The sequence below is a fragment of the Strix aluco genome, chromosome 8 (genome assembly GCF_031877795.1).
Source record: "Strix aluco isolate bStrAlu1 chromosome 8, bStrAlu1.hap1, whole genome shotgun sequence".
In the NCBI taxonomy this organism is placed as follows: Eukaryota; Metazoa; Chordata; class Aves; order Strigiformes; family Strigidae; genus Strix; species Strix aluco.
In genome coordinates, this window is record NC_133938.1 from 7,979,438 (window position 1) to 7,994,497 (window position 15,060).

At 36.3% G+C, this 15,060-nt stretch overlaps 1 protein-coding gene across 2 annotated transcripts in view; it reads left to right on the top strand.

Moving 5' to 3' along the window:
- The window catches only part of FAF1 (Fas associated factor 1), a 172,740-nt gene extending 159,764 nt beyond the window's left edge, over positions 1-12,976 (top strand). For both annotated transcript variants that reach the window (XM_074832074.1, XM_074832075.1), the window contains exon 19: positions 10,411-12,976. In XM_074832074.1, the coding sequence (XP_074688175.1) occupies positions 10,411-10,494 (84 nt within the window). In that variant the 3' untranslated portion in view covers positions 10,495-12,976. The remainder of the gene's footprint in view (positions 1-10,410) is intronic.
- The last annotated feature ends 2,084 nt before the right edge of the window (positions 12,977-15,060 follow it).

Consider the following 15,060-nt stretch of genomic DNA (forward strand, 5'->3'; position numbering starts at 1 on the left):
AAGCTGTATTATAAGTTCTTTGCATTATTCTTAAATGCATCTGCAAAGGTGTGCACTATTTCAATGTATGTGCTGATTTTAGAATTATAGTTCCCTTTCTTCCAAGAATCGCTCTAATCTTCAAGATGCATTTAACTATAACAAAAAGAGCTTACCCTAAGCTTATTAGCATGCTCGGTCAACCTTCTCATTCAGTATTTCTTCTAAGTCACTTTCTCTTAAAAGCCTTCCCAAACACTAATTTCAGTAGTCCTCTCAATTTGCCACCTGCAAGATCCACCTTCTCCCAGTACCCTGGAGACTTCCTGGATGATCAGTTCCTCACTTCCATCTGTGGTGGGAATCTGCAGATCTTCCTAACACTCTTTAACATCGTATGGAGTGGACATTTCACCACACCTCAGGCAAGAAGCTGAAGTGTACCAGGTCTAGCTGAAACCATAGGAGGAATGTGCAGAACAAATTTACCCAAACTGGACTTCAGCCACCCTATTGGGATGAATGCTGTTTGTGAATGTTTTATGGTGTCTCTTAGAAAAGAAGGTCCCGGCACTCTTTCTCCTTTGAAAGACTGAATTTATTAATTTCTTCTAAAAAATCAAAATTGCAACCTCTAATTTCTTCTGCTCATTTCTCCTTAAGGTGGAGCATTAGTTATGTGTTTGAGAGTATGCATTTTGCAGACATGGTATTAGAGACTTAAGCTCTTTATTTACTGTATCTGGAAGCCCTGGTAAGCCAAGACTTCTACAATATTTCACATTTTATTTTTCTGAGCCACAGCTTAGGATCAGGTGGCAGTTAAGTCACTTAAGGTTATTTAAATGCATCTAAAATGTTGCTTAATAATTCAGAACCAGTTTGCTCTGTTTAGAGTATTAAGATTTTTTAAATCCTTTTAATTAACCAATTTCAACAGCAGTTTAAATAAACAGAAACAAAAAATCTGTCTCCCTTGAAAGGGCAGAAAATAGATTTAACTCAAACTGCATGTCAATTGAAATTAGGTATGATCAGGATTTCAGTAGATTTAGGGCCAGACAATGTTACGTGAGAGCATAGAGTAAGATATTCCTCCAAACCCAAATGCGATCATCATTCCTGTGCTCTGGCAGGAGTAATCCTCCTTGACACCCACAGTGGTGAAAATAACACCACAGGATAGTAAGTTTAGCTGCAGCACTCAGCACACATAGTCACCTGACCAGGTAACTATCCTCTGATGTTCTCAGAAAGGTAACGTTAGAGCATGATCCCTATATTGCTATGCTAGGCAATTTTGTGTATCAGTTCTAGAAGCCATTCTTTGTAAGGATTATTCTGCATTTCACCCAGTGCAAACTACTTCCTTCAGATAACCTACTTTTAAACTCATTAGGTGGTGTTTAAACTCTTTCAGTAGCTCATTAAAGTGTTATATGTCCAGGACCATCTCTGGCTTTTAACATTCTTTCCCCTAATCATCATTTTATAGAAATAGGAAAGAAAGATGTTATTGTGAGAAAGGATTCGTACAGTGTTGTGGTTATACCCAAAAGCACTTTTAGTAACTTCACATAAATCAGGAAAGTAGCTTGAATATCTGTCTTTTGGCAGAGGAGGAGAAAGATGAATATTTTCTGATATGTTCAGAGAATTTGAGAATGTTTTTGTAAGTTCAGGGAAAATTTAACATGTAATCCATGTCATTTTTCCAGTTATTTCAGTTACTGATATTTATATTTCCTACTGCATAAAATAGTACTAATCTGTTTCAATTCACAAAATTTAAAATTTTTCAGGTCAATACAGATCTGATGGTGTCATGTGTTTATCAGCTCTGATCTAGTTACGCAAGGCCACAACCGTCTACAAAAATAGATGTCCCTCCTCTTGTCATTTACAACTATCCTTAAGTCAATATACCTGCCCTTGTCTTACCTCTCTTTTCAGGGTATGTTGTTATTTTATTTATTCAAAGCAGTTACGTTTAGTTTAGTTAAGACACTGAGAAGTTGTCTAAGCAAATGGGCCATACCAGACTAGCATATTCCCATGCTTCTTTGAGAAGCATGATTTCTGATTGTTCTTCCTGATGACTTGTAACAGTAGAATGATTGGACTGATTAACCTTGAGTGCAAGAGGAATGGACCACGTATCATTTCAGCCAGAATGCTGAAGCATTTGCAACCCCTGGGTTTTATTGCTTTTAACAAGTATGTTGCTCACAAAGAATAGTATCAGTCTTTCGGTCAGCACCTACAAAGGGAGCAGGTGATATTCTTGCCCTACTGAAGGCAATGGCAGTACTTTAGAGAATATTGAGTGGATTTTGCTTCTTGAAATGCGATGTTTACTTTTGTGGAAATATACTTTCCTTGTAGGTAGTCAAAAATTCTGTATTACGGAAAGATTTTTTTCATAATGTTTTCTTCCAAGAAAGACAGACTTGATCTGTCTTTTCAGATCTGGTGTCTTTGCATAAGTGACTATGATATCCAAAGAGAAAGATTAAAGCCCTTCATGTATCAAGTCACTGAAAGGAATGTCTTTCTCATCTCGTAGATGTAAGCTTATACTGAAAAGAAATAGAATTACATTCTGTAAGTCAGTATAGTTTCTGATCTCTTACAACAACTCCATTTGAATACGGGGAATGTTTAACCAATTTCAGGAAATAGGTGTGCATTTCAGATGAGCTATTCTACTTAAGGCTCACTAAAGTAAGCAAGCATTCACCACAACACTGAACACTCAATGCGGTATGTGAACTCTCAGTTGAGTCATCCTCATTAGTTAACCCGATGACTAATGCCAACCATGTGATTAATATATTCCACCCGAGCACATCCCTCGGACCAAAAGTGTTCTTTTATTCAGCACTGCCCCATTTTACAAAACATGTATTTCAGGGGAGACGCGTTATTGTTCACAGGAAGGTGCCTTAGTTAAGCCGCAGATCTCTGCTGTTGCATATGGCGTTATCCAGCATAAACTGGGCCTAAGATATTTTGTACTTTTTCCCCAGAATTCATGCTTAATGTCAATTTTGTATGCTTTTTTCCCCTTGTAGGAAAAAAATCTAATGATAAAATACCAATCAAGAGCCTTTGTAATAGTATGATACTAGGAATGCTGCGTCTGGTTACCAGAAAATTTAATGATCTCCTGCTGTTTTGGTAATTGCATAAGTAATACATCAGACTAAATCACCAAAGCAGTCTTAGGCGTGCTTTTTATTCTCTTTACCTATCTACCAATCACAATGTTATACTGTAGATATCATTGTGGTATCTGAACATCTTAATCCTTTGAACTTGTGATAAAAATCCTTTTGGATTGTTTTTCCATGCAGTTATAATTAAGTGCACATGAATCCAATCCTGGGTCATTCTCCTGTGAGTGACTGTGTTCACATCCATTCCCCTTTGGGATGTATGCAAAGCGAAGTTCTTGCAGTTCATTTAGAGCACTAAATGTATTTATATGTTTTCAGACTTCCAGAAGATGTGGCTGTCTGCCTCCTTTCAGCTCTTCATCAATACCCACAGTGAAAGCTGTAGTATTTCTGGGGACATGATCTTCTCTGTAGCTAGCACATTTTAAAATCTTTAAATACATGAATAACTAGTTTGATATAAGCTCGCTGGCAGCAGTGCCTGCAAGTAACGGACTGTTTTGCTCCTTGGCACAGCAGAAAGGATGCTTAACATACAAATGCTCTCATGTGTAAATGACAGTACTTGAACCTGTTCTCTACTCAGCAAGAAAACTGAAAGTAAATAGTATGAAGGAGCAGGTGATGGAGCTCTTCCACCCACAGGTCCTTTGTCAGGAAAAGCCCTGTTCCAGGGTATTCTGTCAGCTTCTCTTTTCCAAGAAACCACACAAAGAATTCCTAAATAGATCAAAGATTTCAAAGCAGAAAGAAGGGGAGGAAAGCAGAAAATCTGAGGAGAGCTTTACAGCACCTTCCTCTTCCCTCAAAATCTGAAGTCCTCCAGTCTCAGAGTTGTTGGGACTGTGGAGACCAGCATCGTCTTGTTCAGTACCAGCAGATAACTCCTCTGACTGCCACTAACTTTGACTTCTTGCTCTCAATTTATAAGGCAACTTGTGTAATACTTTAACACTATCAATACCACATTGACACGTTACTGAAAGAGACTCTAATTAATTGAAATACTTTTGTGTTTTCACTTCTCCTACCAAAATGAAAAGTGTATTTGTTATTTTGTCATTGAAAATGACCTGTTTGAAAGGCTAGAGGAAGAGGGAGCCTTTTTGTAGTGATTTTTCAGTGAGATTAATTCTTAGAAATAAATACAAAACAGATATTCAGTCATATTAGTAGCTGGATGTATTTTGGCCATGTTTTGGGGGGTACTGATCACTAATCAAAATTCCTGATCTTGGGCTAAACGGAAGCACGGAGCTACCCCAGAGCTACCCGAGTGGAACTGCTGTGCACAGCACTTCCTAATGCCTTTTATTGGAAGGTAGATAAACTATAGTTATGTATTTCTTGTGCTACCCACTCTTAAAAAGTCATAGGATTTGGGTAAAAATTGGGTATTTTTTTAAGCATCATTAACATCTGGGCTTGTATTTAGTTTTGGTGCAAGAATGATTAGTGTTTGTGGTTTTTCAAGCTTTGTTCTACAAACATGTGTTATTTTTCCCAATTAAAAAAATCAAATTTTCATGTAGCATCATGAATTCATAATGTTGAACTTCTAAAAAGCACCAAGTAATCCATATACAATGGTATACAATATAGCGACACTGGATTTGGGCTTATCCTTATTATTTACACTGCCCTGCCATTATGCTTAGCATTTAAAAAAAACAGAGAGCACAGTTGCTATCTTAATTTACTGTCTGAAAAGTCAAGTAATGCAAGTCAGGTTTATACATCTTCACTGATTGGAATCTATGCAGCAAATTCTGATATAAATTATATTAAGTCAACGGAAATTTACACTATGTAAAGACTGGCAGCATCTCAGATATCTCAGCTGTATGGCTTTTCTAAGAAAGAGTGGAAAGCATGCTCAAAGTAGAGGATGTAACATCACAATTTTCTGTTTTATCAACATATATGCTTAATCTAAAATACTGTTTTGAGAAAATATCTTCAGCGAAATAAGATAGTGTGTGACATATCTGGATTAAAGCTTTGTACTTAGAACGAGACTAGAAGTCTTTTACTATGACATATTTTTCCTTATTTGTGACGGCTTTCTTCAATTCAGATGTAAATTATCTCCAAGTTTATTCAACTAAGCCAGATCTAATTGCATATATTTCTATAAAATAACCCCACTTTTGTTTGTTGCTCAAGTTGAGCATATTATCTGTATAACCCATAGATATTTCAATAGGTAGAAAGGATTCACTGTATTTGTTTGTGTGTCATTCTGAAAATATAGTTTTTTAAACAGATCTGGTACTTTACCAGGTGTGCCTTTAAGTAATTTCTATTGCATTTATACTTTAGGAGGATTAGGAAAGAGAGTAAAAGAACTCTTTGTCCGTTAGATTCATTAAATGTATTCATGCGTGTGTAAGTGGTATAGAGGCTGTGCTACTCAGGAATCAGATCCTTGTCCTAGGGTGTAGAGAAAGGTGAAGGGTGTGATATTTACTGCTTGTGTAAGTGTCATAATAATTGTGTATTCGATTCTTTATTTTTAAATTACCTTCCTGGGCATTAAGCCATTTTTTTTTTTGTATTTATCTTTCCCCTGCAGAGTTAGGGAGGGTAAGGAACCACACCTTTGAAATGGTGAAAGTACAGCTGTTCAGGATGTGAATGTGTAATAGAACAGATAGGTCAGCAAAGGTGAAGACAGAAATAATGCAAAAGTTGTTCTAGAAGGAAAAAGACGTTGCTGTAAAAATGTATTGAAATGTTGTTTAAAATAGTTTTTTTGTTATTGGGTTATTAAAAAACCCAAGGAATTTATTCAGAATAAAGTTTAAGTAGCTACTACATTTTTGCAGGAGAAATATAAGAGTTAACATTGCTATCTGTTGATTTTGCGCAGTCTGAAATCATTCAAACTTCAAAGTGCCACAGAAATACTTCAACTAGCTAGTGCTTAGTTGAAATAATTACCACAGAATTCATTTAAACAAATGCCTATTAAAATAATAAATTTCCTGTGCACCAAACCAACAGTGGCTATATAACAAAGGTCTTTAAAAGATGAAGTCTTTTCTCCAGTGTACCAAAGCATAAGGTCCTGTAAAATCATATCCATAATTGGCAGAAAAGTGTTGTTTTACCAACGTCAACCTGCTTCAGTGAAACTGAGACATTTCGCAGCTCAATGGCAAGGTCTAACACAGATAGAAATAAGGTTCTGTTACCATCCTCTGGTCATGTTGCTAGAAAGAGTCTTCCCTGAAGAGAGGGAAGAGTTAAAGGTTGCACAGAAAGTCATTTGCCTGAAGATGAAAACTCCCAGGGCACGATTTGCTTTGGCTCTGGGACAGCCCTGAATGCGCATGTATGTTATTCTACAGAATTCTGTGAGCTCGAGTATTAGTGATTTTGCTGTCACTTGAGTTTTACTCTCTTAGCACCTGAACATTGTGTCCTTCCTCTGCCACCCTCCTCACTGTATAAACTTGGAACAGCTTAGAGTCTCTTTTTAAGGGGTTTTAGTTTACATTTCATTATAATATAAAGTACTTACCTTAGCAAAACCACAAAATATATTTTAAAAATACATTCACCTCATCAGCAGGTATCACCATGTGACGTATGAGTGAACTCTTAGAGTGCATGCATACAACTGGTAGAAAGTCAGTTATTGCAGGACTTGAAAATATAGAGAAACACTATGCTTTTAGCATATTAGCAAATGCTGAATGCTTAACTTCGTGAATGTTGCACCCTTAATCAAGAAAGTCTTGATTTCACCACATGAGTATCTATGTAATCTTCATTGAGTTCAACAGGATCAAAGCAGTTTCAGTATATAAAAACATGATTAAATGATTTCCTGTGTAATTGCTAACAACGTAGAAGAAATCTTTAAATAATGAAGGTATAGGGGTTTGGAACAATGTAACTTATGTGATGTGCAGGGCTGTTTTCAAAAGAGCACCATGCAATGACATCAGAGCAAAGGATTGTCAGCACTGAAGTGGACTCCAGAATTTATCCTAATGGTAATGAAACAAGGTACACAGATGTAAATATGAAGGCATTTTATACTTTGCATTATGAAATAATCCACATAAATCTAAGTGAATAAAATTCATTAGAACACTACATTGGACGGAACTTTGCAGGCTACAGCTCTTCCAGGGTTCTTTGATCTCTATTATATATCATTCTTTAGTTTCTAATTCTGTTTTAAAATACTGTAAGTTACAAAGCATCTTAGGTCTTATATTTCATATATTTACAAGAGAAACCATTTCTTTTGGTAGGAGCTGTATTCACTAATAAGGCTTCTATTCATAGTAAACAACATATTTACAAACCACAAATAACAAAGTAGAAGCTGCAGAAGGGTTATGGTGTGATAATTAAGTACAATGGCGACCCATATGAACAGAAAATGCCAAGGAGCTAAAACAAAGCAACAACAGCTTTGTTTGTTGACAGATGTAGGAGCCATATTGTTAGTTAATTGGGTAATGGTGTAAACATTTGCAAACTCTGCTGTCCCTCAGTGACTTAAGCAGCACACTGAAATTATGGTGAAAAGCTGCACAGTCCTTTTGCTGCAGGTACTCCACAGTGCTTTTAGCTAACCCTCTAAGTATGAAGACACTGAGGAAGGGACATCATGCATTGTTATTATTTAAGGTACTTGAAGTTTGCAAACCTTAGAGTTTAGACTAGGATATGTATCTTGAATTACACTCAAGTGAATAATAGGTTTCCATATGGTTACAGTCTGGAAGATTGTGTTCATTGCCTAGGCTTGCTTTTCAGATTCCTTTTTTTTTCCAAATGTAGAAGAGACTTGTTCTATCTTTCCTAGCTTTTCTTGCAAAAAAAAAAGGTTGCAGGATTTGAAAATAGAGAGGTCTAATTAGTTACTGGCTTGAACTGAAAAGAAGGAAAATTGCTTCTCAGGTGCACAATACCTCATATGCTGTGAATTGCAGACACCCCTATTTACGTCGCTTTCTGTGCCTATGTGCAATAATGGATTGTAGCAGAATACCAAAACATTAAAAAATGCAACAAGATACTTAATTAGCATACTTCTGTAATCACAAACTTAAATGCACTACTTTGGATGTTTTTTACATAACAGGTTTGCTTTCTAAGATAATAACCTTTCAATAATTTAAGCAGCATCTGTGCAGGAATGCATAATTGGACTGTAGATAATAGGAATCTAAAATTGAGTTTGGTTTTTACAAATTATTTTTCTCTTCAGACATTTAGGAATAGCTCACCACAGTACATGAAGTTTTATAAAATATGTTCCTGATTTGGGAATCAAAATAATGCATCTGTGTGGGGGTGGGTGGGTGGGGGATAATTTTTTTTTTTTTTAGTTCTGTTGCAGTTAAAGAGGTGAAATTACACTGATTTCAATGGACCTGGGAAGCGATAAGCTTTTAATATTTGTTTAAATAAGGAATTTTCCAATAAAACAATAGAAATACAAATACATTTTAAGTTTGCCTGATTTAGTTCGGGGAGAGAAAGAGGAGCAATTCTGGTTTTGTTAATTGGTAACAGGATTAGTAAGTTATGCTTTTAAGAAAAAATACATTGACATTTCTTATTAATTCATAGTATTTGGTGTACTTGACAATGTTTTCCAAAAATAATTTTAGAAAGCACTGACATGATATGATCGTAGATTAAAAAAATTTAACTTTGGAAAAAATGTTTATCAGTATGCATTTGCATTTATACCTGTAGTGTAAGACTAATAATCTATTATTCACAAGCAAACCTCTGATAACTAGTGTGCTCACACAGCAAAATAAACTAAAATAGAAGTACTAGGGAAAATAAGTCTAAAAATGGAAGTGAAATATTTAAGAAAACAGTAAGATTAAACCAAATAATGTTCTTTCTATATGAAGCTTTGCAGTAGTCTTCTGAAGGATGTCACAGTGCTGGCATGCAAACCTGAATGTCTGAAGGACACTAGGACCCTTGCCATCATTATTTTGTCTATATAAATAATTATATTATGTAATATTTACAGTTAAATTTTATTTTCATAGAAGAGATTTATCCTAGGGGCAGCAGTCTAGTTTCTAAATAGAATCCCCACCACAAAAGTTTCTCGCTGACTATAAACTGCAAACTGTTTATGTGCCTTAAGTGAAAGTTGGTAATGGGATAGTCAGGATGTTGAGCAGTTTGCAGGGTTTGGTGCTGAGATCCAAATGCTGAAGAATTTTGGCAATAATGGTGCTGATAGTGCTGGTATCATTATTTTCCAAATTGCACAGCATTTAACTCTCACTGGAACTCTCCTGTATGCCCACCTGCACAAGTGATTCCCTAAATACCTTTACAAATCCAACAAGGAGTCGGGATTTCAGGGAACAATCCTCTAATACAAATGTACACACGTAAGTGTCTACATAAATGACACATAGTACTAATAATGCGTATATATACACACACATACATAATAAGTATACACTTCAGTAGTTGGGTTGAGATGAGTTTCACCAGCTGGTGAGCTGATTCAGCATCTCGCTCCCAATGAGAGGAGGGCCTTGCTTCCTCCCTTCTATTTACTGCTTAGTGCTTTTGCTACTTACCTTCCACTGGACTTGGTGTTGACTGGACTTGTGTGTTCACTAGTTAAACTCACTAGCATGACAGAAAAATAACCAAACAAATAACAGCAGATGGTTTTCTCCCAGCCTAGGTTCGTTGTGGTGGCCGATAAGCATCAAAGTGAGTGAAAGTTAGGTGCTTCACAATGGGCCTTGGAGCTTGGAGCAAGAAAGGGAGTAGGAAAATAAAGACAGAGTAAGTTTCCCCTTTCAATGGAGAGATCATGTTGGATTGGCTATGCTGCTTGCACCGTGAGTTTGATGGAACTTTTAGGATACTTATCTGGGACTACAGTTTTATTTTTCACCTTAATTCATGCTTTCTAGTAATCCTTCCAAAAATCTTAACTTTGACAATAACAGATATATTCAGGCATTGGTTTAATGGTAGGAAACCAGATCTTCTTGGAATTAATGTCATGGATTCTGTTTATCGTTATCCTGTTTGTTGTTATTACAAAATAATAATAACAACACACAAGATACAATATACATTTCTTAATCTGCATTCTGAGAATTCATACGCACAACTTCAGTTATCACTGACAGAAGAACTCAAAAATCTCCCCAGTGAAAATCTGTCCTGCGAAGCTAAAGAATTCAAAAAAAGTCTACTTACACGTATCTTCTTGTTCTTATCTTTACAGGTGACGCAGCTGGATCCAAATAAATCATTACTGGAGGTAAAACTGTATCCTCAAGAAACCCTTTTCCTAGAGGCAAAAGAATAGATCAAACAAGATTGTAGGACTAATCATCCTTTGACAAGCCAGAGGCACAGCATCGAAAGGAAGACTTCTATCAACGCCACCTTGTACTATCATCCAACTCAATTCAATGTCACAACTTTGCCTCTTGCAAGAATCCTGAAAAATTGAAAAAACATAGCTACTTAGTTTCACATACATGAGTATATGTTTCCAACCTCATTTAAATGAGCAGAGGATAAAATTCTGCTATGAACACTGAACATTATGACTCTGTTGCTCACTTATCATCCAGCTTTTGTTATAATTAATGCACTGTTAAAATGTGAGTGATTGTTAAGTAGAATTTTTACTCCTCAAATGCCCCTTTTTCACCAAGAAATCTTGGACATTTCTGCCTGTACTTTTGACACTAGAATGCTGTATATTTGATATCTCGCTGAGCCAGTGCTCTCATATATATGCATTTTATTTCTGTGTTTGAATTTCTACTTTGTCAACTAATTTAAAAAGGCAGAAAAAATTAACGGGACATTCTCAGCCATGGAAATTTAACAGTATTATAGTAGAAAGCATATAATTTTTGTTAGTACTTTCTGACTTCTTTGATAAGATGTAAGGTTTTGTTTGAAGAATATAGTTTGACATATATGCGAGATATTTATTTACTGGTTCTGCTTTGGGTCTCAGTTCTGATTCAGTTTAGGAAGTATTTTCCATTACATTGCAGTGTGTGAAACTGCTTATTGCATGATGTGAATATTTAAATAACATTAGAAATGGCCAGTACCAGAAACCTGGTATCTTGCCAACACTTCAGGAATCAGCTGATATTGAATATCAGCTGTTAAAAACCTTTCAAATACCAGATACAAAAGTTCTTTATTTCTCATTGTGAAAGAAAGGGCAGTTCCCATTTTAGCAGTTTTCCTTCATTCTGGCACTTGTTTGTATCCTGTTACTCTGCTGTTTTAAAGCACCTTGTTTGTTTCATCAAACAATGAGGATCTTAAGAGGTGGTGTAATAAGAAATCTGCCTTATTATTGCACACTTTGGACATTTTAACAATAGATTACTGATCCCATCTCAAATTAAAGAAATCCTAGTTCTCTTGTCTGAAATGTATGCACCAGCTATCTGCTATCTGATGTGGAAAAATCTGGTACTTTAAATTTCTCAACCATAGAATGAGCATACTGAGTCTAAGACCATAACATACACTTGATGCCAAACCTGCATCAAAACTGGTTTGGTTAAGTGTTCTTGGGTTGGTTTGTTTTTTGTTTGGTTTTGGTTTTTTTTTTAAATCTCTGGGCTTACAGGATAGTGCACAATAGTACTACAGAATCGTCATCGACTAATCAAAGTCTTTTTTTTTTTTTTTTTTTTTTGTTTAAAAAGCCTGGCACATCATTTTCCACATATGTTTATATGTAATTCATAGTGTTTATCGTAGCAAAATGAATTCTGATTTGAAAATTTTATACTAAGCAAAAACCAATTGCACACATCTCTTAGTCTTTCTTTTTCCTTTGGAAGGATGGTGATATAAAATTAAATGTATGCCTATTATTAGGGTGTTGGTGAAGCTGATACATTGTTACCTTTACCAAAAATGCAAATTTCTGAGTGGGGAAAGCCTTATTCTACCTTTTGTAATTCTGTAATTAGTGAGTGCTACATCAGACACTTCTAGAGTGAAGTATCTATGACAAACAAAAAGTTTGGAAGTGTAAGCAAATTCTAATCATTTGCAGTTCACAAATAAAAGAATTCATAGCCAACAGAACGATAAATGTATGTGTAATGGAAAGCTGAATGCAGACACTTCATTCTGAACTTTTGTTTTCTCACCAAAAAAAAAAAAAAATCCACTATGTTTATTAAGTAAGAAATTAACATAGGTTGCAAATTGGGGTGATACTGTTTCTACAAACAATCACAGTAACACATACAGCAGGATTTTAAAGTGGTGCATATCTTTTTTTTTTTTTTTTTTTTTTCGGATTAGCTCTTCCTTCTAAGCTGGCTGTTGAGGAAGGAAATTGCTGAAATACTGCTACACAAAGCAAAGCGACCTTTCAGCTGACTTGTTTATATTAATCTGTTCTGTTTAACTTTTGTTTGATCTCATCAGGCTGTTTTCTCTCACTCAACTTTATTTCTGTATTTTGACTATATATTCTTTACTTTGATACTAGTTTCATAAAGTTATTAAATGTGGCTTGAATATTTGTTGAACTTGTTGAAGTCAGTGCTCCCAGGGTTGGTTTGGCCTTTTTTTTCTCTAAACTTTTATTATTTTTTCTCTCATTTTGTTCATATTGCAAAATACACTGTCATTATCAAAATGTTCTAGTGATAATTAACTGGAAGTGTTCAAAGTGGTGGCATTACTGCCCTCTGATATAAAGATATCAAGATCAGTATACAGGGATCATTTTGCCACAACGTAAACAACTGTATCACTCTTTAAATAAAACATTTATGATTTTGGTCCTTAAATACTTTGGGCCTGATTTCAAGAAGCAACCATCTACAGTCACCTTTGCAAATTACACCCTCGATGCAAACCCTCAATCCCTGTGTAGAAACATTAATATTCTATGCCATCATTTTCTGCTCTCCTAAACCATGGTATTCACTTCCTATGCTCTGCTGGCATGGTTAATCCTCTAGTCAGTCTACAGACTAATTTTGTAATTCAGTATTACCCTAAAACTGTAACACTGTCGCTACAGAGTATATCCCTGATTCCACCTTTTTATCTTCAGGTTCTTCACATTAATGGATTATCATTAACGTGATTAATGCATTAGTTTTAAGTCTTAAGGAATTACTGTTAATGAATGGAATCCTGTACGATGTGTCAGCTTTCATTATTGGCCTGCAGAGCATTACGGTGAAGTTGGGGCACGCTCTAACTTCTGAAGAAACTTCCTGCCTGTTGACATTGGTGTTTGAAATCATTCTTAGAGAATATGCAGAGCACAAGTGTTTGCTCTGTATTCTCTGCATACGCACTCTTAAATTTAGTGAGAGTGCTGAGGGTGTTTCTAATGGAGCTATGTTGGGGGTTTTGTTTATTCTTTTTAATGTAGCAGAAAAGGACTTTGGCTTTCGTAAACTGTACCTACTCAGTGACATTAGAAACTTAAAATAAATTTTCAATTACAGTAATATTTCTACTAAAAAGTTATGATTTCACTCTTCCGTATGTGGGGAAAAACAAAATTGCCATGACCCAGATTCACAGGAGGACTGAAGCACTTAATTTTCCAAGCCTCATGTCCAGACTCTCTAAATGCACAGGAAGATTTAGGTGCCTTTAAATGAGGTCCACAACAAGTGAAAAATACACAAGTAGGTCTCCCAACAAAGCAAAACAAAACCCACATGTGAAGAGTCGCTACCAGGCAGAACCAGAAACTGCTCAGAGTGGTCAGTAGGAAATGCTAAAGGTGGAGATGTCTTGTGTATGCCATTCTTCCCTGGAAGTTGGGCTGCCTGCTCCCTGCTTCCTTCCATGGAGGGTTCACGGCACTGAGACCGTACACCGAGGTAAGTACCAGTCCTTTCTTCCAACATTTGACAGAGCACAGGATACATTTTTTATTTTGAAACAGTGATAGTGGCTTTTTCCTGAGTCTCCTCTGCAGTGTTCCCTGAATTTTACTTTACGCTGAAGTTCACCCATATTGTGAGTCATATGGGCCTGAGGACAAACAAGCACCTATGTCAGACATTTCAGAAGACTTGTACACCACCATAATACAGGCTACTTCTAATGTGTGTGCTCTCTCCATTGTCAGAGCTGCATGACTGCCAAAATAAAGTATTCTTTAAGCTCTTTGAGAGGGAAGGTGCAAGCAGGAGTGTCAGTCTTCAGGCTAGCAGACAGGCTACTTGCCTGGGATGAGCTATCCAGCCCTTTCCAGTGACTGTTCATTGCAGTCATTGCTGTTTTCAGACAAACGACCTCGGAGGAGAGACTGAATGTTGATTCTGTACCCCAGTTAAATTTTCATATTCTACTTTTATAGAAGAGAAGGCAACAGCAGTAGCCTTAATTATATCTTTTTTTCTGGACAGGTCATGAAAATAAGCAAAAATGACTATATATTGTACAGCGTGACCCATTGGTCACTACCTGAAATGATTTCCTCACAGATGACAGCGATGGAGGAATATCAAATTTAGCACTAAACATGTCAGGATCCGGGCAGTGTTATACTCAATCTGGTACACATCTGCACTGCTGCCAGAAGAGCCACCTCTGCCCCCATCTTACACTGGGACCAGGCAAACTCATCTCAAAACCACCATTTTTTCCTGGAGTAGTTTTCAGACGGATCAGCTCACTGAGTGGCTGTATGTACACCAACACTGACAAAAAGCAGAGGGAGGAGCATGCAGGGGGTGAGTAACTGAAGATGAGAGGAAGGCGGGGCTGCTCCCTCTGACAGCAGGGCTGATTCACCTGGGATTGTACTGATCGTGGTCCTCAAAATAGTTTTTGAATTTCTTGTAACTACCTTTACATTTTACACTCATTTTTCACTTTCAAGCAAATTAAACAAATGGCACAA